Source organism: Chiloscyllium plagiosum, chromosome 10 (genome assembly GCF_004010195.1).
Source record: "Chiloscyllium plagiosum isolate BGI_BamShark_2017 chromosome 10, ASM401019v2, whole genome shotgun sequence".
NCBI lineage: Eukaryota > Metazoa > Chordata > Chondrichthyes > Orectolobiformes > Hemiscylliidae > Chiloscyllium > Chiloscyllium plagiosum.
Window position 1 is genome coordinate 29,856,315 of NC_057719.1, and position 27,658 is coordinate 29,883,972.

Genomic DNA, 27,658 nt, shown 5'->3' on the forward strand with positions numbered 1-27,658 from the left:
GCATTTCCAACGCCCCTCCCCCAAGTCCCTCCTCCCTACCTTTTATCTTAGCCTGCTTGGCACCCTTTCCTCATTCCTGAAGAAGGGCTCATACCCGAAACATCGATTCTCCTGCTCCTTGGATGCTGCCTGACCTGTGCTTTTTCAGCAACACATTTTCAGCTTTGATCTCCAGGATCTGCAGTACTCACTTTCTCCTAAGAGCAGAAGTTGGCTATTCAACCCCTTGAGGCTGCTTTGGTCATCCAGCCAAAGTTGGCAAAGGCAGTGAGTCTGGATAGCTGTGGCAGTCACATGCAAGAGTACAGATCTCTATGCAAAGCTGCATTAAGTGAATGACAAGGGGCGGCACAGTGGCTCAGTGGTTAGCACTGCTGTCTCACAGCACCAGGATCCTAGGTTTGATTCTAGCCTCGGGCGACTGTCTGTGTGGAGTTTGCACATTCTCCCTGTATCTGTGTGGGTTTCCCCTGGGTGCTCCAGTTTCCTCCCACAGTCCAAAGATGTGCAGGTCAGGTGAATTGGCCATGTTAAATTGCCCAGTGTTAGGTGCATTAGTCAGAGGGAAATGGATCTGGTTGGGCTACTCTTCGGAGGGTCGGTGTGGACTGGTTGGCCCGAAGGGCCTGTTTCCATACTGTAGGGAATCTAATCATAAACGTTTAAGGTCAGTGAATGTACTTTCACTTCCCAGTAGGCTGATGTGTGACCTCACCTTTGTTGTGCTGATATCTCTACGGATCTTGGCAAGAACTGGAGTTGTATTTCCTTAACACATTGGTGTGTAGCATACTTGAAGGATTACATTTCCTTCTGTTCTGAGTGGCATGTCTGCAGAGCTGCATGTGGCTACCTGTACAGTGGGCTGTTTGCAATCCAAACAAAGCTGTGTGTTTGCTTTGCTTTGCCTCACATTGTCTGATGATAAAATGAAACTAGTTGATGCAGGACACTGTAACAGTTTCCTCTTTTATGCATAAGCTAACAGTGAAACTTCAGAGTTATTGGCAGTGCTGTCCTCTTATGGCTCTGAAGTTCTGTTTGTGGCTGCAGCAGGTGGCATACCTTGCTAATGGTGTCCTTAGTGAAACACTGATGCCTGACACACTGTTCCCTGCTGAGATTTGGTCAGAAAGTAGTTCTTAAACCGACCTGAGTAGATGTGGTTTCCTGCTGAATCCTTCTCCTGCTCATCTTCCTCTTCTAGTGTTTGTCCTGCACTAGATCATTTGTTGTAATTTTTCTGTCATGTTGTAATGCAAGAGGGATGCATATTACTGCACTAATATTTTGGAAACAAAAAGTTTGCAATGAAGACTCTGTAGGTTTGAACAACTTAAAAGATGTCTTCGAACCAGCACACATTACTACAATTGCAGCTGATAGAAATCAATCGCCAATTAATCTGAAAGTAGTTGATTTCTTTAAGTAGCACTGGTTGCAGACACTTCCTGCTGCTGAACACACGCTCAGTTGTATGAGATTATGTGAAGTTATAGAGCTTTGAGCTCCAAAATCACTGCATTGTCATTGTATCTGCATTACACGCTGTTTGGCATCACCTGCTTTACATGGATGGACTATCACTGCAAACATGTAAGCAGCTTCATGAAAATGACACTTGATACAAGCTGCACCTTAAGTATGGACATTGGGGACAATAATGCAGTCCGAAATTGGCACCAGTAAGGCCGGAATTTATGACCCTGCGAAAAAGGATTTTCTCAACAGAAAGTGCTGTCTTCTAGTGATGATTATTGTATGTCCTTCCATCAAGATCTTTCTAAGCTGTTGATTCTTTAGGGGCTTACATAGCCAAGTGCGTGTGAGGATAGCCAACCTCTGGTTTCGTGGGAGAAATCTTGTCGAATAAACAATTTATTGCATCTCTGCAACTATTTACACATTAGGGGTATAGGTTCTGTTTGACTGCAGAGGCTGTTGAGTATATCTAGCCTTGGATTTGTCTCCCTCAAGACTCCAGTTTTCCTGTCCCCTCAAGTCCTCATGTGTCATCACCATTGGTAGAACTTATCACAGACAATCAGATCCTATGCAATGATAATCATATACAGGTGGTCAGGAATCACCAGTTTATACAAAGTGTGCTGTGATGCTTTCATTCTAAGATACAAATTCATCCCCCAACAATTCCACTCTTTCCTGCAAATCAAAGGATCTTTGCTGCAAATTTTGATGATGATACTCCAGGCCTGAAGAGCACAGGTGCAGTAATGGGCATAGGGCCACAAAGAACATATTAAAGACACTGTTGACATCTTGATGTTATTGGTACCCATGGCTTAATCAGTCTGGGACCTTCCTGAAATATATCAAGACAAAGGCTCAGCAATGCTGCAAAATAAAACCATTTAGTATTATATTGTGAATGACCTAGAACAAGTTTGCTGTTTAAAATAGCTTTTTGAAATAGTTCCTTTTATTCTCCTGATAGCAGCCAAAACACGCAAGTACTTCCTCCACCAAAAACAATTAAATATGTATGTCTCATTATAACCAGGGAACCTCAACTATGGAAATGTGCTGGTGTACTCCAAAGGGAAATCAGAATAATTTAAGATCTGTATCATTTTAATTAACTATTTCTGGAAATAAAATTCAGTCCTTCAGCATTCAGCTGCTTTTGTGAAGGACAAGCTTAAAATATCAGCAATCAATGCCATGTCATTTCCAATGACAGAAAGAGAAGTGGGCACCAGTTCTGCTTTAGTATCAAGAGCCAGTTCCCACGTGATTCAATTTAAACCACAAAGCGCCAGTGGCATGCTCAGGAGATATGTGCTAGCATGGGTAGGGTGCAGTTGTTCATTGGTGGATCCTACACATAGTTGATGATCCAGCTAGTATGACTGGGCTATTAAAGAAACTCCAGGACAAACCAAAGGACTCTGCATAATGAGCTCAATTTTTTCAGTTCACCTCCGCTCCATTCTTCCTTGCTGCAAGCCTTTATCACCCTTACCCTCCCACCTAAATGTCTGCCATCTGACCCCCTCCTCCATTATTCCCTTCTGTTGTGCATTCCTATCCAATACCATCTAAGAGTATGCAACAGCACACACATTTGAGACCAGACCAAGACTAGACCTATGGTTTAGTGATGCTTTCTTGCAAATTGTGGGAAGGACTTTTTCTCATGCTTGGCACCAAAAGATATCCCGCCTGACCAAGGAAATGGAGATCCCAAAGGGAGCTCAGCCACAATGGATTCTGTAGTAGAACCTTAGTCTATTGCAGGAATAAGAAGAAACGCTCCAGTCATCCAGAATAAGTGGCATAGTTTCATGTTACCAAAGGCACTCTCATGGAGCATCAAGTAGTGTATCGTTGTGAGTGGGCAGCTGGGCCAAGTGAGTGGATGCCTGAGTAGCCTCAGTACCACCTAGCAGTTGAGGCCAAACAGTGTGACATTTTGACTTCTGTGCGTACATATGTGTGATGGGATGCATACAGATAGATGGATTAGCTGTTATCGACAGGTCAATAAATTTGCACATTTTTATGTAGAGTAAGCAGATCCACAATGCCAGAAGCATACAAAGCCAACAAAAAGTCACAAGATGAGGATTGGCAATATCAGGCCAGACATAAATTACTCACCATTTCGGAGAAAGAGACCCTGCTGATTGTAGGGGAGGTAAGAGGCTGAACAAATGCAGATGGCAAGGTTGGGACAGACAGACCATGTACAAGCACTGCACTTGTTTCAGCTCAACAAAATAGATGACACCCACTCTATTTGGTTCATTTCTCAGTGCAATGCCTTTGTCAATCAGAGTCAGTCGGTATGGTTTTAAAATTTAAACAAAACTTGTCAGTTAACTGTCAATCATTATTAACTGGTAACCAATAGGAATCCACTTGTTAACCAGTCAGAACTTTCCTCTCATACAGTATAAATGTTTTTTGCCCTTTACTTAAGGTATTTCTAGCAAATTGACTTGACATGTGGAGGACTAAATGTGCTTCAGTTCAGCAATACTGAAAGCAGACTGAATTGATCCTTATTTAATGCATTAGGAAAATTAGACTTTCTTAACATACCATTTCTTTCTGTCTAAAAACAAATCTGCATGCCCCAACTTCTCTCCCATAATCACAATAGTAGCATCAATTAAGAAAATAGTAGCTTCAGTTGGAATACTAGCTACAAGTTTGCAAAATTGCTGGTTATTGTTGAGCAAAAGGTGTTGTTTTTAAAAAGTAAATTCAGTGATGAACTATTCCTAGAGCTTTGCCTTGAGTGCCATGCCTTCCTTACAAATGAATAGGCTATTTTTTTTGAGAAGGGAAATGGCTAAGAAGTATTTTAGAGGTGAATCTTAAAGTGGTTACAAACATGTTGGATAAATTTTGCTAAAGGAGGATAAGCAGGGCTTAATGTGAAGCATTCTAGAATCCTAAGGGAGACGAAAGAGAAAATGATCAATATTGCAGGCATTTTATTTCAGAACTTTGTAGAATGTGTATGGGTGCCAAAAGGCTGGAGAGTGGTCAATGTCTCCATGTTAAAAAGGCAGATAGAGGTAATCGCCAGGCAGTTAATTTAGCACCTGTAGAAGATGGAAAAATCAGAACAGTGAATTAATTATTAAATTATACACCTCTAGATACAGAGAAAATACATAATCAAAATCTAGTGATGCATTGATGTTTTGAAGTTCTCTTGACTGTCTTTGATCAGAAAGTTTTCTCCTGGGAGTTTGATGGGATTGAGTCTTGCCTAGCTAGAAGAGGCATAGAAGAGGCAGCTTTGATATTTTGTGCTTTTTTAAAAATTCTTCAAAATTATTGCACAGCAGTCAAGTCCCTTATGACCACATGTAAAATATGTTTTCCTTTCCAAAGTTATTTATGGAAAAAAAACTATATTCTATTCATAAGCGAGATATAATCCCATGTCGCTATTATGTTTGGACTTAATAATGAACACTGGTGAAATTAAAACTAATTTCACATTATAGAAGTGCAACGTGGTTAATTTCAATATGATTAAATTTATATATTAAGTAATTAAAGTTAAATTATCAACATTTGAAAAGGTTAGCAAGACAGATGTTTTCCAATCTCCTTGGTGTCTAATCATCAAGGAAGGGTTGGATCATGCAGCTTAGTTTGTTTATGGTAACCTCAACATCCTGAGCAAGAAAATAAGACATGGGCTGTTGAAAGTAAACAATGTATGATAAGACTGTGGTAGAAAACACAGGACACATTTGTTGTCTGATTTAGAGCATCCATCAGTTTTCCCAGTTCGGATTTCTTGTTTAGCTATGTTTTTGTTCGTTGTGTTTAAAAGTAACAGGATCCATCTGAGAATCTATTACAGTAGGTGTCATACAAGTTTATTTGTGCAATGACAAAATGCTGCAGATATTAGAAATCTTAAAGAACAAAAAAGAGTTAGAGAAACTCAGGAGGTGAGACAGCATCTGTGACTATGATGTGTGGTAGTGCCAGAAGCATACAAAGCCAACAAAACGTCACATGCAATTAAACCATTCAAATAATTTATTTTTCTGTTTGCTGTTATGTGGCTATTTCGCAGAAACAATTTTGACTTTAAACATCTTTTGTTGTAAAAACATTAGTTTAGACCTTCAGTTCAGTGGTACAATGGTAATGTCCTTATCTCTGAGCCAGATAAGCCTGGGTTCAAATCCCATCTGCTCCAGATGTGTGTCATAGCATCTCTGGACAGGTTGATTTAAAGTTTTCGATTTTTATTTTACTTATGTTCACTGCTTGACTAAAATAATCAGCAAATTATTTGGTTTCTAGGTAATATGTTCACAAATAGACAAAGACATTTTCAGATTATAGATGAGTGCCTGGACACAGAATTTCAGCTAGACTGCGTGTATCTTTTCCTGTAACTTATAAATAGCTAGCACTGATAAATTGCTGCACTAGAAAAAGGGAGCAAGCTTCATGATTATCATATACCTATTTTAAATGAATCATTTGTGATTTACAGTGTGAAGTATCTAATGATTTCCTTTGACACATAACCCTTACTCTCTTCCTGTAATGAGAATCATCTATTTTACATATTTTTGACATTTTTAATTGTAATGTTAATGTCTTCTATTTTGTCAATAGCATCGCTAACATACTAAAACTTACGCTTGTGGCTAATTTGACTGCAGACATCAGGTTGGAACACTATTAAGTTAGGCTGAACAATATTAAATCCAGTTAACATTTATTTAATCTCTCAAAGATCTGTTGCTTGACTGAGGTTCAAGAGCTCCCATTGGACTGGCTACTGTAGAATATCAGAGAAAAACGTTGTAGCAGCTGCAGAAAGATACCACATGAGAATTTCTGGTGTATTTTGCAATGAATCAGTGATCAAATTTAGAATTGTAAATTTGGAGTGCCAACTAAGTATATGCATCTTCCGAATGTAATAATTTACAGATTCTAGTAACCCATATATATGTTGCAATTTAAAATATTTATGGGAACTTCAGAGAAGGACAGGCATTTGATTTGTTATTGGATTCCTGTCCATTTGTGTACTCTGTGTATGTGATGAGACAATTGTACGTTTACTTACTCTGTGCAGAAGACTTGGAGAACATGCATTATATTTCATTCAGTTTGATTTCCTAGTGAAGCAAAAGGTACTGAAGAGCATATTAACCGCTCAAACTGTTGGCTCCTCCCAATCATACCTGATCTAATGAAGCTCAGTGAAAACTCAAGAAATTGCACCATCTCTTCAAAATACTGAACTGTAACTTTCTGGACTGAACATTGAATTCACCAATTTCATGTTGTAACCAATGGTCTATTATTGCCATTGTCATGATGGGTGCATATTTACTACTTTTTTGTGTGCTTGAGCCTGCAGGACTTTGGAACCATCTGGACTTTTATAAGAGGTTAATGAAAAAATATAGTCGAACTTTTTAAAACTAGGTTTTTCTTCGAAATTGCATAGTTTCAGATAATTACTGGTTTTAGTTGCTTGAACTGCCTTCATGGAAAGCACCTGACTGTGTTTTTACAACTGGATTTTATTTCTGTTCTGTTGGAACAGTGTTTTGCAGGCTTAAAGATAGCTTTTGATTTTCAGTTGGGAAAATCCTGCTAAAGAATACGCTACTCTGCTGGTGGCATTTTTCTGGTGAATCCAGTGTGAAACCTGACCTGACCATTCTCTTGAAGAGCGATGGTATTTCCTGAATGAACAGCATCTGCCAGGATCTCAGGCAACTGTCTATACACATGCCAAAGTGTTAGACCGACTACTAACTGGACATCTCCGATCTTATCAAGTTTACCTTCAAAGCACTTATTGACCAAGATTACCCCCCCAACCCCCTTGAAGTGACTGACTGCAGCGAAAAATCTGCTTCCCCCCCTTTACTCTGCATTTGTTCTTGTGAATGTTTTGAGTTATTTAGAAAACGTTTATATTCTTCAGATTACAAGCTGTGTTAACAGATGTTGCACCTTCATTGAATAAATTTTATTTATCATAACTCAATAATTTTGAGTTAATTAAAGAAACCTGAAGGGATCTTTTTATTTTAAGTCTGATATAGAGAAGACATCTGATTGACCATATTGGAAACCCAAGTAAAGAAATTAAATTTAGTTGTGTTTCCTCTGAATGCCATCTGTTTCATGCAAAGAGCAGAAAGAAAACAAAATTCTCAAGTGATGGGAAGCAGCTGTTTGTCTAAAGATGGAACAAACACAGAATGCTAGCAAACTCAACAGGTCTGGCAGTATCTGTGGAGAGAGAAACCGAGTTAACATTTTGAGTCCAGTATGACTCTTCTGAACACATCTAAAGAGTGACACTGCCTGGATGTGATATGAAGTAGCACAGTGAATAAAATAAATCTGTTTTGTTTTCTCACAGCAGCCTCCTCCATTCTCCTACTCCTTCTGTAGACTCTGCCTCACCTCCCCAATTCTTTGAGTGCCATATGCTCTGATGACATCACTACGCATGCATGTCATCAGCAATGTTTGCATGTGTGGTGGCCATATTGCATCATGCATGATCACTTTGTCAAATTTATGCTATGGCCCATGAACTGGTGGAACTGGAGAAAACAGAGCAATTTATCCGTCTTGGTCATAAAATCATTTGCACCTTTTTGTTTTGTTTTGTTTGTCTTTCCCTATCCCATCAGAACCCCTTTTTCTTACATCATATCCTCCTGATCTTTAATCTCTCCAGCCTTCCACTTTAATGCAGTTCTTCCCTTTTTGTTCTTCCCCAGCTCTCTATTTTCCTTATCTTTGTGTTTTCTTGAAGCAAGGAACATGAACGTTTTCTCCATTTCATGAGAAATATTAACTTTGGATGGAGAGTAACGCTTTCCCCTGAAGTATGTTTGGAAGCAGATGGCATTCAATTGATGACAAGGTGGGGACCTCCTCACCTTCCATCTCCACCTGATTAAGTCTTGGATAGTTAATACCCACCTAAAGGACTCACTATGCCACCACTGGTACTCAGTCAGTAGGATAGTCAACACACAGGAATACTGGAAAACAAACTTTTGTTGCTGACCATCCCCTCCCCCACCTTGCAATCCACATCCCATCCTTGGGGTACTTTGGCCATCCTATGCCTCTCCCCGGGTGCATTGCTGGCAGTTGCCATTGTTCCTGCTGGTATTGCCTGTAATGGACATGTACCAGCTTCTGATTAGCACATCCTGGGGTGTTTCTAGACCAATGGTCCTTAATTTTTGGGAAAGCCTCACTGTGGCCACTTCGATACTTAATTCTACAAGTTTTTCCCGAAGGAGGCAATGTGGGGTTTTCATCAGCCTTGTAGCTGCAGAGCCGGATTTCTATCTCCTCATGAAATTCTGTCCTTTCTTTCTACAGATGCTGTCTGACTTGCTGAGTATTTCCAGCTTTTATACATTCATAGAGTGATACAGCATGGAAACCGACTCTTCGATCCTAGCAGTCCATGCCAACCATGTTCCCAAAATAAACTAGTCCCACCTGTGTGTGCTTGGCCCATATCCCTCCAAACCTTTTCTATTCGTGAACTTGTCCAAATGTCTTTGAAACGTTGTAACTGTACCTGCATCCACCACTTTCTCTGGCAGTTCATTCCATACATACATCATTCTCTGTGTTTAAAAAAAAGTTGACCCTCATGTTGTTTTTAAATATTTCTCCTCTCATGTTAAAAGTATGCCCCCTAGTTTTAAACACTCTCAACACAGGGAAAAAATCTATGTCACTTATGATTTTATAAACCTCAAAAAGGTCATCCCTCAACCTCCCAGGCTCCAGTGAAAAAGTCCCAGTCTTTTCAGTCTACTTTTATATGGCAAGCCATCCATTCCCAGCAACATCCTTCTGTTTCTATGATCCATAGTAATTTTTTGCTTCTGTTTCATTGCACTGTTTTATAATGGTTAAAAAGTGCATCTATGATGAGTCTTGGAATATGTTTTATATCTCACTTCTGACACTGGTCATAGCTCACAACAGTTTTTTTTTTAAATCATTGTTCCTGCCCACCAGTGCTAAATTTCATAGCTCATCATTCACACTGCCTGTATGTTTTACGTCATAATGCAGGCTTCCTTTGTCTCTTTTAAGTATTTTACTTTTTGCACTCTCTGACTTAAAGTGACAATTTGTGCTAAATTATGGCAGCATTTTGCTGCAAATAGCAACTGTTGACAGAGCTACAGGAGTATTATAGTGTGAAGTCAAAGCACAGATTGCAGAGATGGAAGACTGGATTTTCCTGGAGTTTGGGAGACGCCACAGAACTTTAAACTAGTGAATGTGACCAATTTTGGCATTAACACCCCACTTGTTCCTGTATCCGCGCTCCCCCCAATTTTCCAATTTTCATGCACACATTGTAAGGTTGTGGGCAATGACCCTGCATCCTGCATTCCTGAGCTGGTTGCCTCCACTGCAAAGATAGTTATCTCCTAGCCCCTCGCGATTTTCATGGAGTCCGCTCAACTTCCCAAGATTTGTTGTTAGACCATAAGATGTAGGAACAGGGTGAGGCTACTCAGCTTCTCGAGACTGCTCTGCCATTCAGAATGATGATGTCTGATCCAATGTTTTCCTGCCTTTTCCTCGTAATGTTCGATTCTCCTACTGCTTAAGAAATCTACCTGTCCCAGTCTTAAATATCCACGGGGCTCTGGCTACACAGCTCACTGTGGTAATAAGTCCCAAAGACACTCAGTCCTCTAAGAGAAGAAGTTCCTCCTCATGTCCATCTTAAATTGATGCCCCTTTATTCTGAAACTATGCTCTCTGGTCCTAGGATATTTCACCTCATTGGAAAGTCTATCAGCATTTACCCTGTCAAGTCTGACGAGAGTCCTGTATGTTTCATTCTTCTAAGCTCTAGTGAGTAAAGTTCCAACCTGTTTGATCTTTTCTTATAAGATAATAACTCCATACCAGCGATCAGCCTAGTGAACTTCTCAGAACTATCTTCAATGAAATATCTCTCTTTTTTTAAATAAGGGGACCAAAGCTGCTCACAGTATTCCAGATGTGCTGTCACCAGCAATTTGTACATTAAGACGTCTCTATTCTTATGTTCCTACCCACTTGAAATGTGAGCCAATATTCCATTACCCCTCTTGAATACCTGCTGCACTTCTGTTTCATGCACAAGTACTTTCTGCAGTTTCTCTCCATTTAGATTTTATTCTATCCCTTTGTTCTCCCTTTCAAAGTGACCAACTCTGCATTTAAATTTATCTCAGTCTTTAGGGCTATCACTGACTTTGGTCTCATTATATGCTTTCTCTTTCAACTTAATACTCTCCTTTACTTCCTTAGTTAGCCATGGTTGTTAACTGTCCATCGGAGGAGTTGTGATCCATCCATTAGTTTGTTGAAACAGGTACACATAAGAGACATTTTTTAGTTGACATTTTTTACTTCGATCTATTCTAACAATGGCCCACTGCTTACTTGAGATAAGAGGTCAATTTTTATAGGTTTTCCTATTGTTACTTTAAAGATCTGTTTGGAGATTTTTATAAGTTTGTAGTGGAATTTTTTAAAAGAAAGTTAATCAATAGTGATCTTTTAAGCTTTTCTCATATGCAAGTATTTTAAAAAGGTTCATTTGTTCTATGTAGAGTGTATTCTGGGTGAAATGGGCATGGAAGTGCTATTAGTGGAGCTAGAGGGAATGAGGGGCATGCAGTGAATGAGGGGCATGGGTTGGCAACAAGTCTTTCCCTGATCACTTGCCAGTGCTTGGCATGAATGGGAGTGGATAGGGGGTGAGGGGGAATGAGGGCTAGAGAGCCCTATATTTAACATCAAACTCAATAAACTCCCAGATATCTGAGATGGCCCTTAACCATCTCCAAATTTGGAAACCCTCGTGGCTACCTCCATTCTAGTCCAGGAGTGATGAGTTCAATTCTATCATGTATCTGTAGTATCACCACCCACATTCAAGAACCATTCGAGATACTTTCTTCAAAGGTATATGTGTCAAGCAGCGAAACGTTTTGAATTCTGCTTCCTGCCTCTAAGTTAAAAATTGAGCTTGAATGGTTTAGTTTACTCAATTATATTTTTTATTAGTCCTAAACACTCCTGTTAGTATGTATTCCTGGACAAGTTGGTTTACATGTTAGCTCTTTCTGTAGGATATAAATTGATCCTTTAGCACTGAATGCATTATACAGAACAACTTCTGTTATCCAAACGTCAATTATTATGTGGGATGCATTTTGAACTGACTGTCAAAATTATGAAGGAGACCTAGAATTTAAGAATCAACATATAGGACTGCTCCCAATTGTCCAGTACTACTAACTTTGTAACTAGTCCTATTCATTCTGCTTTCAACATTAACATTTCTTTGCCCTCTGTTCTTCCTTTGCACACATAGTATACATTGTGTCACTGCTTGATTACCATCTTCACTGCAAAACTGTACTTCAATCATGATCTAAACTCTGCATGAAATTTCTATCCAACTGATTTGCTCACTTTCAACTTACAAACAAACTCAAGCCTGGCTCGGGCCACCCTTTCAAGAAAACCTTGATCCCTTTGTTTGGGGATTAGTGGAAGAGAATCTTAAGATGGAGTCAGATGGATTTGGTAACCTGGACTTTAGCTCCTAAAGATCTGGATGAGGGGCTGTGGACCTTGTCTACAATGGGTAGAGTGTTGGCAGACAGTGTTAGATCATGTAGGAGAGAATGGTAACTGAGAGATGCACGAGTGACACAGGCCATAGTGAGGATTTGAAGCTTCAGTTCAGGTTATGCTTGAGGTTAACATATATATTCAACAGAACGAGTTCTCAAACATCCTTGAGGTGGTCTGAGTAACTATTCAGGAGCTTCACTTGCAGGTGTCTCAATTCAAGATAAGTAGAATAAACAAGCATGTTTACTCCTGGAAAAAAGCACGACTGATATAGGCATTGGAAAAAATGTTACAGGTTGCAAAAATAGCATAAGAAATTGCCAAACTAGATTCATTAATGTGGATGGGTTTATTGAATGTATTTGAACTCCAGTACATATTTTTGTCTGTACGTCTAATCTATATGCACAGCTATATTGTTTTTAATTAAGTTTCCATAAAATAGCAATTAATTTTATAATTAGAGTTCAGGGTCCAGATTTATTCCTTTATCCAGCTAAGGTATGGGAAGAAACATTTTATGTATATTTAAGTGATTTTTTTTGTATTAGATTAGATTACATTACAGTTCGGCCCAACAAGTCCACACCGACCCGCCGAAGCGCAACCCACCCATACCCCTACATTTACCCCTTACCTAACACTAGGGGCTAGGGGCAATTTAGCATGGCCAATTCACCTGACCTGCACATCTTTGGACTGTGGGAGGAAACCAGAGCACCTGGAGGAAACCCACGCAGACACTGGGAGAACGTGCAAACTCCACACAGTCAGTCGCCTGAGGCAGGAATTGAACCCGGGTCTCAGGCACTGTGAGGCAGCAGTGCTAACCACTGTGCCACCGTGCCGCCCACGTATGATGAAAGAAACTGAGGCTGGATAGATACTATATTTCTGTAATCCTTCATATATATCTTATAAGTTGTTGCTGCATAGAGTTTTCAAATGTTGGTGGGGTAAATCGTGTTCTCATTAATGCTACAGAATGTAAAATTCATAAAATTTTAAGTAGCCTATATAGTTTACAATTTCTATTGAATTAATGAGAAACATATTGACAACATCAGAAAATTAACAAGTAAATATAAAAGCAACAGATTGAATAGTCTTTAACAACTCATTTTGACTTTCTTCATGGGTCAGCCTTGACCATGATTATTGGTAGGTTATTTTATCACAGGGGCATCACCCTATTTTATAATATTGTAATGTAAAGCACCATAAAGCTCATTTAATTCCAAATGGGTGAGCCCAGAATTCAATGATAAAATATACAGTTCCTAAAATTTTGAACAATCAGATTATATCGGTTTATTCAGTTTATGAATGGGATATATGTTTCAATCCATCCCAGCAATTCCAAATTTAATGAAATATAAATGTGATTTTGTGGTCAAATAACAAGAAGAATCTCACATCCCAGAATGAAAGTAGGTCTTTGGAAAATAAGTTATAGTGGAAAAAATTTCAAGAGCAAAATGGTTAACGTGACACTCCTCCTATTTTAGTGTCAGCTATGGCTCAGTAATTCTTGCCTCTGCGTTGCAAGGTTTTAGGTTCAAGCCGCACTCCAGGCCATGTGCACAAGCATCACGGTTATTGCTGCAGTACAGTCCAAAGGAAATACTGCTCTGTCAAAGGTGACAACTTTCATCTGAGGCATTAAAACAAAGGCCCATCTGCTTTCTCAGGTGGATGTAAAATATCCAAAAGCACTACTTAGAACAATAATGAGTGTGATCTAGCAAATATTTATCCATCAAACAACATGACAAAAACAGATCATTAGGTTGTTATCATGTTGTCTGTGGGAGAATGCTGTGTGCAAATTGACTGCTGTGTTTCCCATATTTCGAAAGCTATAAAGTGCTTTGAAATGTCTGATGGTCGTGAAAAACAGTATAGATGCGAGTCATTTTTCACTTTTGTACCTATTAGTAGTCATTTATATCAATTCTTGTTATGTGTTAAGTTGTCAAAGTCAGTATAATATCAGGGTTTCACTGCACACTCCTTGAATTTTACGTACTTAACACTTTTAAATGATGTCAGCTTACAATTTAAAACATCTTCTCCTGTCATTGTGATGCATCTGTGGCTTTTCCTCATATTGTCAAAAATCCAGATCATAGTTTCCAAATCAAAATGATCTTCTAAGCTGTAAACCTAAGTGTAAAATGTTCTACTTTTCTCACACGTAGAATGTCTATATCATAACAGCTCTCCTTAGAGTATATTCTGACATTGGGGCTCCTATAATCAGGTCATTTTTCTTTCAAGTTAGACTGTCTGTTACAAAATTGAATGAGTGAATAATAACTTGACCTGACTAAAATTGAGCAATGTGACAAAGTTTTTCTAATACAGCATTGCACTCATTGTTTATTTGCAGTCAGCTAAAAGTAATTTTTACTTGGTTAATATCAGTAGATATTGCACATCTGAAAACATAGCTTAACAAATACTCAAGGCATCGTGGAATTTAAGGTTACTTTTTACATTTTTTAAAATTCATTCATTTGTGGGATGTTGGCATTGTTTGTTGGCCAGCATTTTATTGTCCATCCCTAATTGGCCTTGAGAAGGTGGTGGTGAATTGACGTCTTGAACTGTTGCAATCCATCTGCTGTGGGTTGGCCACAAAGCCACTGGGGAGAGAATTCCAGGATTATGGCCGAGCGACAGTGAAGGAACGGTGGTTATATTTCCAAGTCAGGATGGTGAGTGGCTTGGATGGGAACTTGAAAGTGGTGGTGTTCCTGTATATATTGACTGCCCTTGTCCTTCTAAATGGAAGTGGTCGTGGGTTTAGAAGATACTGTCAGAGGATCTTTGGTGAATTTTTTCAGAGCATCTTGTAGATAGTACACGCTGCTGCTACTGAGCGTCGGTGGAGGAGGGAGTGGATGTAATGTCAAACAAACGGGCTGCTTTGTACTGGATGGTATCAAGCTTCTTGAGTGTTGTTGGGGCTGCACTCACCCAGGCATGTGGGGAATATTCCATCACACTCCTGACTTGTGCCTTGCAGGTGGTGGACAGGCTTTGATGAATCAGGAAGCGAGTTACTCGTTGCAGTATTTCGAGCTTCTGACCTGCTCTTATAGCCACTATGTTTATCTGGTGAGTACAGTTGCGTTTCTGGTCAACGAAATCCTCAAGGTGTTGGTTGTGAGGGATTCACTGATGGTAATAGCATTGAATGCCAAGCGGTGGTAATTTGATTGTCTTTTATTCATGATGGTCATAGCCTGGTATTTGTGTAGCACGAATGTTATTTGCCACTTCTCAGTCCAAGCCTGGATATTGTCCAGATCTTGTTGCATTTGAATATGGACTGCTTCAGTATCTGAGGAGTCATCAACATTGTGCGATCATTGACAAACGTCCCCTTCTGACCTTATGATGGAGGGAAGGTCATTGATGAAGCAGCTGAAGATGGTTTATCCTAAGACACTACCCTGAACAGCAACTGGAGCTGAGATGACTGACTTCCAACAACTATGACCATCTCCCTTCGTTTCAGGTATGACTCCAACCACCAGAGAGTTTGTCCCCGATGGTCATTGATTCCAATTTTACTAGAACTCCTTGATGCCACACTTGGTCAAATGCTTCCTTGATGTCATGGGTTGTGACTCTCCCTTATCTCTGGAATTGAGCTCTTTTGTCCATGTTTGGACCAAGGCTGTAATGAAGTCCAGAGCTGAGTGGCCCGAGCGGGACCCAAACTGGGCATCGTTGAGCAGGTTATTGCTCAGCAGGTGCTGCTTGATAGCACTGTTGATGACAAATTCCTTCACTTTATTGATGATTAAGAGTAGACTGATGGGGTGGTAATTGACCAGGTTGGATTTGTCTGGCTTTTTATGTACAAGACATACTTTGGTAATTTTCCACATAGATACTAGTGTTGAGATTAGAGTGGTGTTGGAAAAGCACAGCAGGTCAGACAGCATCCGAGGAGCAGGAAAGTAGACTTTTCGGACAAAAGCTCTTCTTCGGGAATACCAGTGTTGTAACTGTACTGAAGAAAGAACCAAGAACAAAGAAAATTTACAGCCCAGGAACAGGCCCTTCTGCCCTCCAAACCTGTGCTGATCCAAATCCACTGTCTAGACCTATCGCCCAATTCCTAAGAATCTGTATCTCTCTGCTCCCCACCGACTCCTGCATCTGTCCAGACGCACCTTAAATGAATCTACCGTGCCTGCCTCTACTACCTCTGCTGGCAACGCATTCCAAGCACCTACCACTCTGTGTAAAGTACTTTCCACATGTATCCTCCTTAAACTTTACTCCTCTCACTGTGAATGCATGACCTCTCATTATTGAATCCCTTGTCCTGGGGAAAAAGCTTGTTTCTATCCGCCCTGTCTATACCCTTCATGATTTTGTAGACCTCAATCCAGTCCCCCCTCAATCTCCTTTTTTCTAATGAAAAAAATCCTAACCTACTCAACCTCTCTTCATACCTAGCACCTTCCATACCAGGCAACATCTTCGTAAACCTTTCCTGCACCCTCTCAAAAGCGTCCACATCCTTTTGGTAATGTGGCGACCAAAACTGTATCCACTATTCTAAATGCAGCCGAACCCAAGTCTTGTTCAATTTTAACATGACCTGTGAGCTCAATACCTTGTCTGATGAAGGCAAGCATGACATATGCTGCCTTGACCACTGTATCCACCTGTGCAGCCACCTTCAGGGTACAATGGACCTGCACTCCCAGAGTTCTCTGGTCATCAACTTTTCCCAAGGCTCTTCCGTTTATAGTATAGTTTTCTCTAGAATTAGACCTTCCAAAATGCATCACCTCACATTTGCTCAGATAGATTGAACTCCATCTGCCACTTCTCTGCCCAACTCTCCACCTATCTATATTGTCCTGTATTCTTTGACAGTCCCCAATGCTTTCTGCTACTCCACCAATGTTAGTGTCATTTGCAAACTTATTGATCAGAGTAACAGTGCCCTCTTCCAGATCATTTATGTATATCACAAACAACAGTAGCACCACCACTGACCCCTGTGGAACACCACTGGTCACCTTTCTCCATTTCGAGAAACTCCCTTCAACTACTACTCTCTGTCTCCTGTTGCTCAAACAGTTCTTTATCCACCTAGCTAGAACACCCTGCACACCATGTGACTTCACTTTCTCCATTAGTTTATAATGGGGAACCTTATCAAACGTCTTACTGAAGTCCATGAATATGACATCTGCAGCCCTCCCTTCATCTATCAACTTGGTCACTTCCTCAAAGAACTCTATTAAGTTGGTAAGGCACGATCTCCCCTGCACAAAACCATATTTCCTATCACTGATAAGCCCATTCTGTTCCAAATATAAATAGATTTTATCCCTCAGTACCTTCTCCAGCAACTTTCCCACCACTGACATCAGCCTCACTGGTCTGTAGTTACCTGGAATATTCCTACTACCCTTCTTGAGCAGGGGACAACATTAGCAACTCTCCAGTCCTCCAGCACTTCACCTGTGTTTAAGGATGCTACAAAGATATCTGTCAGGGCCCCAGTTATTTCCTCTCTTGCCTCCTTCAGCAACTGGAATAGATCTCATCCGGTCCTGGGGATTTGTCCACCTTAATATCCTTTAGCCTACCCAACACATCTTGCCGCCTTGTGTCAATGTGATCCAGAGTAAACAAACTTCTTTCTCTAATCTCAAGATTCATCATGTCTCTCTCCTCAGTAAACACTGATGCAAAGTAATCATTGAGAATCTCACCCATTTTCTCAGGTTCGACACACAACCTTCCTTCCTTATCCTTTAGTGGACCAATCCTTTTTCTAGTTACCCTCTTGCCTCTTATATATGAATAAAAGGACTTGGGATTCTCCTTAATTCTGATCACTGAAGTTATTTCATAACCTACCTTTTAGCCTACTTGAGTCCTCGTTTAAGATTGGTCCTACTCTCCTGATTATTCCTCCAAAGCTTGTTCTGCTGTTAGCTGCCTGGACCTTATGTACACTTCCCTTTACCTCTTGGCTAGTCGCACAATTTCTCCTGTCATCCACAGTTCACGAACCTTGCCTTTTCTGTCCCTTGTTTTCAGAGGGACATGCCTATCCAGCACTATCTTCAACCTTTCTTTGAAAGGCTCCCACATATCAAATGTGGACTTCCCTTCAAATAGCTACCCCCAATCCACATTTCCCAACTTCTGCCAAATTTTGATATAATTGGTCTTGGCCCAGTTTAGTACTCTTCCCTTAGGACCAGCTTTGAACAGCTTGGTTGGGGGAGCAACAACACCTGGAGCACAAGTCTTCAGCATTATTGCCGGAATGTTGTCAGTGCCCATAGTCTCTGCAGTATCCAGTGCCTCCAACCGTGACTGGATATCACTTGGAGCGAATCTAATAATTGGCTGAAGATTGGTATCTGTAATGCTCGGGACTACTGGAGGAGGCTGAGATAGGTAATCTACTTGGCACTTCTGGCTGAAGATTGCTGCAAAAGCTCTAGCCTTATGTTTTGCACTGATGGATGGGGATATTTGTGGAGCCTCCTCCTCCAGTAAGTTGTTTAATTGTCCACCGCCATTCACGTCTGCAGAGCTTAGATCTGATCCGTTAGTTGAAGGATCTCTTGGCTCTGTCTATCACTTACTGCTTATGCTGTTTGGCATGCAAGTAGTGCTATTTCGTGGCTTCACCAGGTTGACACCTCATCCTCAGGTATGCCTGATGCTGCTCCTGGCATGCCTTTCCATTGAAACAGGATTGATCCCCTGGCTTGTTGGTAACGGTTGAGTGGGGTATATGCTGAGCCATGAGGTTACAGATTGTTCTGGAGTACAATTTTGCTGCTGTTGATGACCCACAACGCCTAAAGGATGCTGAGTCCTGAGTTGCTAGATGTGTTTGAAGTCTCTCCCATTTAGCACAGTGATAGTGCCGCACAACATGATGGATGTTATTTTCAATATGAAGGTGGGACTTCATTTCCACAAGGACTATGCAGTGGTCACTCTCACCAATACTGTCATGGACAGATGTATCTGTAGCTGGCAGATCGGCAAGGATGAGGTCAAGTATGTTTTTCCCTTTTGTTGGTTCCCTGACCACCTGCCACAGACCCAGTCTAGCAGCTATGTCCTTTAGACCCAGCTCGATCAGTGTACTGCTGCCAAGTCATTCTTGGTTGTGGACATTGAAATCTCCCAACCAGAGTACATTTTGTGCCCTTACCATCCTCAGTGCTTCCTCTAAGTGTTGCTCAACATGGAAAAGTAGTGATTCATCAGTTGAGGGAGGACTATACTTGGCAATCAGCAGGATGTTTCCTTGCCCATGTTTAACCTGAAGCCACGAGACTTCATGGGGTCTGGAGTCAATGTTGAGGTTTCCCAGAGCAACTCGCTCCTGATTGTATACTGCTGTGCCACCACCTCTGCTGGATCTGTCCTGCCAGTGAGACAGGACATATGGTGATGTCTGTAACATAGTCATACTCATGGGATCATAACTTAGAGTCAGGCTGTTGCTCTTCCAATTTTGGTATTAGCCCCCAAATGTTAGCGAGGACGACTTAGCGGGGTCATCAGGGCTGTTTCTGCTGTCTTTTCCGGTACCTAGGTGATGCATCTGGTTTCATTTCTTTGAGACTTGGTAGTGATTAGTACAACTGAGTGGCTTACTAGGCTATTTCAGAGGGCTGTTGAGAGTCAACCACACTGTTGTGGGCCTGTAGAGAAATGTCGGCCAGACCAGGTGAGGATGGCAGATGTCCTTCCCGAAAGGCCATTAGTGAACCTGATGGGTATTTCCGACAACTGACAATGATTTCATGGTGATTAGTAAATAGTTAATTCCAGATTTTTAAAAATTGAATACAAATTCCACTATCTGTGGCAGGATTCAAACCCAGGTCCCCAGAACACTTACTGAGTTTCTGGATTAGTAATTTTAACGATAAAATGTTTTGGTTTTTTTAACTACCATTACTTCCACCTGAACCTTACCAAATAAATGGGTGAATTAAAAATGGAATGGAATGGGAGGGGACTCCTCAGATACTCTTTGGACATCCAAGACCAGTTTGATGCAGTTTTCAGGAGCCATAAATACCACCTATGATGTAGTGAGTGGCCTAACCACTGGTTTCTAACTCTCTATTTTACTTGTGTGGACCACTGTCCAGCCAGCTTGTAGTTATTGGATTTCTGAAAGGAGAAGGGAACATGAGTCAGGTTGTGATTGGTGGCAGGAGAAAACAAGTGAAGAGGTGAATTCCCTTGCAGATTTGTTCCTCTGTATCCTTCCCACTGGTTGGTTTATGTATTACACAAAGCAATGTATTTGCACAGTTCTTATTCCTTAGCTCTTTAAAACACATACATTCAACTAAAAATAGGATTTGAGGTTGAAAAACAACAGGAATGTTGCAGATTTTGCCGTGTGATCATGAACTCTTGAAAGAGGTGTTTTCTTTTTTAGTTAAAAATCACACAACACCAGGTTATAGTCCAACAGCTTTAATTGGAAGCACTAGCTTTTGGAGCGACACTCCTTCATCAGGTGGTTGTGGAGGACACAATTGTAAGACACAGAATTTATAGCAAAAGTTTACAGTATGATGTAACTGAAATTACACATTGAAAAATACCTTGATTGTTTGTTGAGTCTTTCATCTGTTAGAATACCATGATAGTTTCACTTCTTTCATATGTAAATCACAAAACTTTTTTTAAAAAAAAGTTACATTCCCAAGTTAACTGTAACAATTGGTGTCAGTCAGATAATATGTTGAAGGTGTTAGCCCCCTGTGTTCCCTGTCTGTGCCATAACGTTTCGACTGATTCTAACCTAAAAAGTGAGTTAACAGAGTCTTACATGGATTCATGCAATTTTTGAGCAAAATAAAATGTAACTCTGCAAGTACAAATTCCCCCAAAAACGTATATGTGTGTGTGTCTGTCTGTCTGGGGTGGGGGGTTGTGAGTGTGAGAGAGAGTGTGTATGTGTATGTGTATGTGTATGTGTATGTGTATGTGTATGTGTATGTGTGTGTGTATGTGTATGTTGTGCAATGGTGGTCACCTGTAGTGTGACATGAACCGAAGGTCCCGGTTGAGGCCCTCCCTATGGGTACGGAACTTAGCTATCAGCCTCTGCTCTGCTAAGTTCCATACCCATAGGGAGGGCCTCAACCGGGACTTTGGGTTCATGTCACACTACAGGTGACCACCATTGCACTACACAGACACACACAGACTTAGACACTCTACACTCACATACACACACATATACACTCTCTTTCACACTCACAACTCCCCACCACAGACAGACAGACAAACACACATGCCCACATATATATTTGTGGGGTGAATTTGTACTTGCAGAGTTACATTGTACTTTGCTCAAAATCTGCGTGAATCCATGTAAGACTCTGTTAACTCACTTTTTAGATTAGAATCAGTCTAAACATTATGGCATAGACAACAGTACACAGGTGGCTAACACCTTTAACATATTATCTGACTGACACCAATTGTTACAGTTAACTTTAACTTTTTAAAAAGTTTTATGATTTACATATGAAAGAAGTGAAACTATCTTGGTATTCTAACAGATGAAAGATTCACAGACAATCAAGGTATTTTTCAATGTGTAATTCAGTTACATCACACTGTAAACTTTTGCTATAAATTCTGTGTCCTAGAATTGTGTCCTCCACAACCACCTGATGAAGGAGCGGTGCTCCGAAAGCTAGTGCTTCCAATTAAAGCTGTTGGACTATAACCTGGTGTTGTGCGATTTTTAACTTTGTACACCCCAGTTCCACATTGGCATCTCCAAATCATTTATTTTTTAGGGCTCACAGAATGCAGGACAGCATACAGAAATCACGTGTGGGAGTAAACTTGGCATTTTTCTGCAGCCCTTCAGAATTTGGGCCAACCTCAGAGAAGCTGCATATCTATTTTGCGCCTAAGGTCCTCCTGACCTGTGAGAAACCCACAATAAAAAGACAGAGGATAATTGTATTTCCAGCAAAACAAAAATTACGTTCAGTGTATTGCATGCTGATTTGCACCTCATTTGGAGAATGAAATCAGACTCAAAGTATTTGTTATGAACCATGCGGCAAATTTCATGTCTTATTTTTATTTTTGTGCTTTTTAAAATGGTGGACTGAAATGAGAAAGAACTGTTTTAAAATCAACATGGCAAGCATCATTGAAATACCTACTTGAAAAAGAAGTACAGAGGAACCTCGATTATCCAAAGGACACAGGCGGGGAGTTTTTCATTCGGTTAATCGAATTCTGGAGAATCCAATGCCGGATAACACAGTTTAGCCAAGCATCGGGACATTGCGATCTTGCCAGATAATCTGAAATTCAGATAATCGAATGCTGGCTAATCGAGGTTCCTTTGTAATTGAAATTTGAATAAATGCATGATTTTAGTGTCACGTGTATTTTACAGTGAAAAAAACACTATAATACACTGAAACGCATTTCCACTGTTCCCATTAGCTGCACCATTTTGAATGGTTTAAGCGTAAAAGAAAAACTGGAAAGATATAGCTTAGAGAGTCTGGAAGTCCTGAGCTAGCTCATCATCATTGATGCCTGTACTGCCATCCGTCCTGTGCTGCCCCACTGCCATCTACACTGGACCCAACCAATGGTGAAGTGGTTACTCTTCAGTCGCCATCTTTCACCGCTGGGCCAGTTCTCCTCTGTCCACCGCCTTAGTGCCATCTGTGCCAGATCCATCAACGTCAGAATCATCTCTTGTCGCTGGGTCCATGTCACCGTTGATACCCTTACGCCACCACTTCACCGCCTCCAGGCTGGACCCACCCAATGATGAAGTCGCTGATTTTCAGGCATCCTCTTTCACTGCTGGACCTACCTGAAATGTTGCCTCAGGTGATGTGGCAGCAGTCGATTACGGTGCCAGGTCCCATGCTCACTCCATTAAAGTAAGTGAGGGCTCACTGAAGTACATTCTGGACTTACTCACTACTACCACTAGGTCCACACTGGGCCCACTCGATTCCAATCTGGGCTCACTCACCAGCACCACGACTCTGCGTTGGGAATCCAGACTGGCGCCAATGCTGTCCACGCTGAGAACAAGGGGTAAGTTAAGGAAAAGAGAAGAAAATAAACAAGAAGAAAATAAGAAAAGGAAAAGATAAGTGGTCGGAGCAAATGATCCCTGGCTCAGGAGCCCTAGGTTGCAGACAAACTGGAGTTGTGTAGATGTAGATGGAGCTTTGACTGGAATAAGAGTTTGATTCGTCTAAGGACTAATGATCACTCATTGATGATCAAGGCCTTTTGTCTGCCAACAACTGTGCAATTGGTTTTCAGATAACTAAACAATTTGTTGCTGGGAACAAGATACAAAAAACTGACCAGGTTTCCAATACCCAGGAGCTCTTTCTCCATTCTCCATGGTAAACTACTTTAAACTGAACAAAACCAGTGTATCTTTCCTTCAGTTTCTGTAAACTTTGACTTTTCATAGATAATCAAAGGTCTTTTGTTAGTGAACCAGCCACCCTGTGCTTCTCTCAAACTGGTGGAAGCATTTGGGAAAGAAAACTGAGAAGGAACGTTCTGATCAACATGAACCAACTCAGTAGATCTTGCAAACAAAGGCTACTATAAAATGAAGAGCTTATGCTTGAAACATCAACTCTCTTGCTCCTCAGATGCTGCCTAATCAACTGTGCTTTTCCAGCACCCCACGTTTTGACTCTGTATTCCTCTATGACTCTGCTGAGCTGCTTTTCCAGATTCCCTTTCTCCAATGTCTGTGTTTTTGTCATGTATGTGTGCAAGGGGAGTTTACAAGGGCATTGAGTTTAATTAGTAGTGTTATATGCAAATGATTTGTACCTGCTTACTTGTAGCTAGAGTCTAATTATTTGTAAAAACTATTCTTAAGTACAGAAAACTTGTTTCCTATCAACCTGGGTCTGAAAATAAGGTACATTTGGAAATCTTTACACACTTTTATTTTGAAAGCTCTAAATCTTGTTATGACTCTAGGAAAAGCAGGACTTGATTACCAACGACCTCCCCCAACTGAGTTATGACATTGCTCTTGTGTTTTGCCTCCATACACAAATAACCTGAGTCTCTGATCACCCCAAATCTTTACTTTGCTATCCCTTTGCCTTACATGCATTTGCAAAAACTTCTTTTTGATTTCTTTCCAGTTGTTTTGAGGTTTACAATATACTCTTGTTAGTTGTATTCTAATTTGAGTCAAAACTGAAAATAGTTCAAGCTGCACACCAACTCAGTTTTAAGTTTGTTAAAAGGTCAAATGTTTCCCCATTATTTCATGGACTCATAGAATGTTGGGGGCAGTGGAAGTCAAAGGTCAGTTTGGTGGTCTGTCAGCTCAGAGTGTGACTCCTGGGGAAGGGTTGGAGGGGGCTGTCTACTATTTGTGTGGGATATGGCTGGACCCAGGTGAGGTGAGGGAGAAGGTTGGTGTTAGTTGTGTGTTTGTTCATGTGGGGAAATGAAGTGTTTTTGGGGATCAGTGGGAAGCGGGTGGGGGGTAGTGAAGAGAGTTCACTTTAACAAATGAAACAATCTGAAGTCTCTTCAACCAAACTGTTTCTGATTTAAAGTTACAATTATCCAGGAGTTCAGCAGGTTTTAATCCAACTTAAGTTTTCTTTTTAGATCAGCAATTAAGGTAGGTCACAATCTTCTAAAATGTCTGACTGTAGTCCAAGAGTTGGGTACATTTTTGTAGGATTCCAAATGTTACATAATTGCTTATCAGAAGTTTCAACTTCCTGGGTAATTACTGCTGTGTCAATTGCATTGGGATTTCTGCATGGTCCCTTCCACGCAACTCTAGTCTACATTTCAGAAATGACTATCTTCCTTTCAGAAGATTTGGGTCTCATTATTTCCTTCGTGAAAACCCTGCATTATTTTAAATATCCCTGTTAATGATGCTGCCATACCTGCCCACCCACCCAAAATCCATTCTGCTTTTAAAAGGACATATCCCATTTCTGCAGTTTAACTACACAAATGAAGTCTTTAATGCCTGTATATAATCTTGATGTTTTTGCTATAGTGTACTGCCCAGAATTAGTCACATTACCCTTGTTTGGGCCAAATCAGCATTTTGTACAGGATTTGTGTGACTTCATTGCAAATTGAGTCATAGTTGGAATATAAAACACAGTCTTGTCAGTCTTTTTAACTTCACAGCCTTCTCGGCTTCACAGGCTAGTGGATATAAATCCCCAGATCTCTATGTTCCTACGCCCCCTTTAATTTTGTGCCATCTAATTTATATTACTTCTCATATACCTGCCAAAATAACTAATTTTCATCTGCTATGTGTCGACCTGTTTCACCAGTCTATGCCCTCCAGTCCCTCACCTTGTTTTACTGCATTTCATAGTTTTTTATCATCAACACAATTTAAAATTATTTCCTTGTACTGAAATCCAAACAATTAACATTTTTCAAAAATATTTCGGAGAAAGAAGGAAATTACCTGATAACTGGCTAGATCTTTTAAAATGTATTATTGTCTCTTTTTATAAAGAAATTACTTCCCGAAGTAGAAATCTATGCATTAAGTGATTGCTGTCACTGCCAAATTTAAAGGGAGAAATTCACTTGAGAATTTTGCCGTTGGGTATTGCAATAATTATAGCAGTACTAATTATGGGACCAATCATTATAATGTTGATTTGATTACAGAACAGGATAATAAAATTCAGCTTTCAGCAAAATTAGTATGTAAGTGAATGTGAACTTAACAGACAATTAATACACATTCAGTAGCTGTTACAACTAATACTTGAAAAACTAAAACCTTTCAGATTTCTTTTTAAGCCTACATTTAAGTGCTGCAAAATGATGTTATGTATCAAAGCTAAGTTTCACCAGAATGCATTATTTCATGCTGAATCTCCTTTTTGTGAAACATGATTTGATGGAAGAACAATTTTAGATTAGATTACTTACAGTGTGGAAACAGGCCCTTCGGCCCAACAAGTCCACACCGAGCCGCCAAAGCGCAACCCACCCAGACCCATTCTCCCACATTTACCCCTGCCCCTAACACTACGGGCAATTTAGCATGGCCAATTCACCTAACCTGCACATTTTTGGACTGTGGGAGGAAACCCACGCAGACACTGGGAGAATGTGCAAACTCCACACAGTCAGTTGCCTGAGGCAGGAATTAAACCCGGGTCTCTGGCGCTGTGAGGCAGCAGTGCTAACCACTGTGCCACCGTGTCGCCCAATTTCTTTTTTTTCTTTAATAGATTAGATTAGATTAGATTAGATTAGATTACTTACAGTGTGGAAACAGGCCCTTCGACCCAACAGTTCTAAGAAAAGTATTCCTGTCATTCTGAAACCTGTAGACCTTGCATGTTGACTGATTTGTGGCTGAAGCTTGAACCATGCCTGTCTGTCTGAAACACAATCACTTTTGAAAAACAGAAATGATAATTGAAAAATAGTACCAAATCTATTGTTGGTGTTGATTTGTACCTCAAGGCACAAAACCAATCTGGTGTATGCATACTTGTCTATATTTTCAATTTTGATGGAGAGTGCAGTACAAAATTGAGTTTGGAGTTGATCCAATTTTAGCAAATCATTATGCTGTGCTTGACAGTTCAGTAATTGAATGAGCTTTTATGTCTTCTACTTGGTGTCAGAGGTATTGGTGTTTTCTTTCCCTTTTTAAATTTCTCCTCTCCTGAAAGCAACACTCAACCTATTTCTTTTTGGTTGGATGAAAGTCATGAACCTGTCGCATAATTTCCTGAGCATTACAGGACAACATGCTCTGCCATCTGCTGTAATTGTTTTTGATTAAACACTAGAATCACATGAAAGCTTTTTTTATAATAGCACCAAATTTTGTTTTTGTTATGTACTAAGGTTTACTGTCATAGAAAACAAAATAAAGGTTTAGTTTCATTCTGGATCTTGCTTGTTCTAACGTTGATAGATTGATTATAATCGCAATTCCAGAATTTTGAATTCAAATTTCGGCACCAACAAATGTGGGATTTGAACTCGAGTCTCCAGAACATTAGCTGTTTTTTTGGATTTTCAGACCAGTGACAGTACCCCCATACCACCACCCTCACAGGATAGGGGTGTTTTGTGTGTGTGTGTGTGTGTGTGTGTATGTATGTATGTATGTATGTATAGTTAGTGGTGGTGAGGTGGGAGGTCCAATTGCATGGAAAATTATGGAAAAAATTAAAGTGTGGAGGGGAGGTGTTGCTCAGCAGAGGTTAAAGTTTCCAGAACAAGTAATAGGACAGAGTATGGAAAGGGTCAGTAATCTAACTTCAGGCACAGCAGACAAGAGGATAACTATGAGAAGGGGACAGTCAACACAGGACTGATGGTACTTAAATGCACGGATTATTCAAGACCAGGTAAATGAGCTTGTTGTATCTGATTAGATTAGATTAGATTA

The 27,658-nt window shown here is 40.3% G+C and overlaps 1 protein-coding gene across 4 annotated transcripts in view; it reads left to right on the top strand.

Moving 5' to 3' along the window:
* The window catches only part of rtn1a (reticulon 1a), a 234,042-nt gene that overhangs the window by 28,246 nt on the left and 178,138 nt on the right, over nucleotides 1-27,658 (top strand). The window contains exon 1 of one of the 4 annotated variants that reach the window (XM_043697269.1): nucleotides 27,562-27,617. The exons of the other annotated variants lie outside the window; for them this stretch is intronic. Coding sequence (XP_043553204.1) covers nucleotides 27,584-27,617 — 34 coding nt within the window. The 5' untranslated portion in view covers nucleotides 27,562-27,583. Of the gene's footprint in view, nucleotides 1-27,561; nucleotides 27,618-27,658 lie in introns of those variants that run through there. 4 annotated transcript variants of the gene reach the window in all.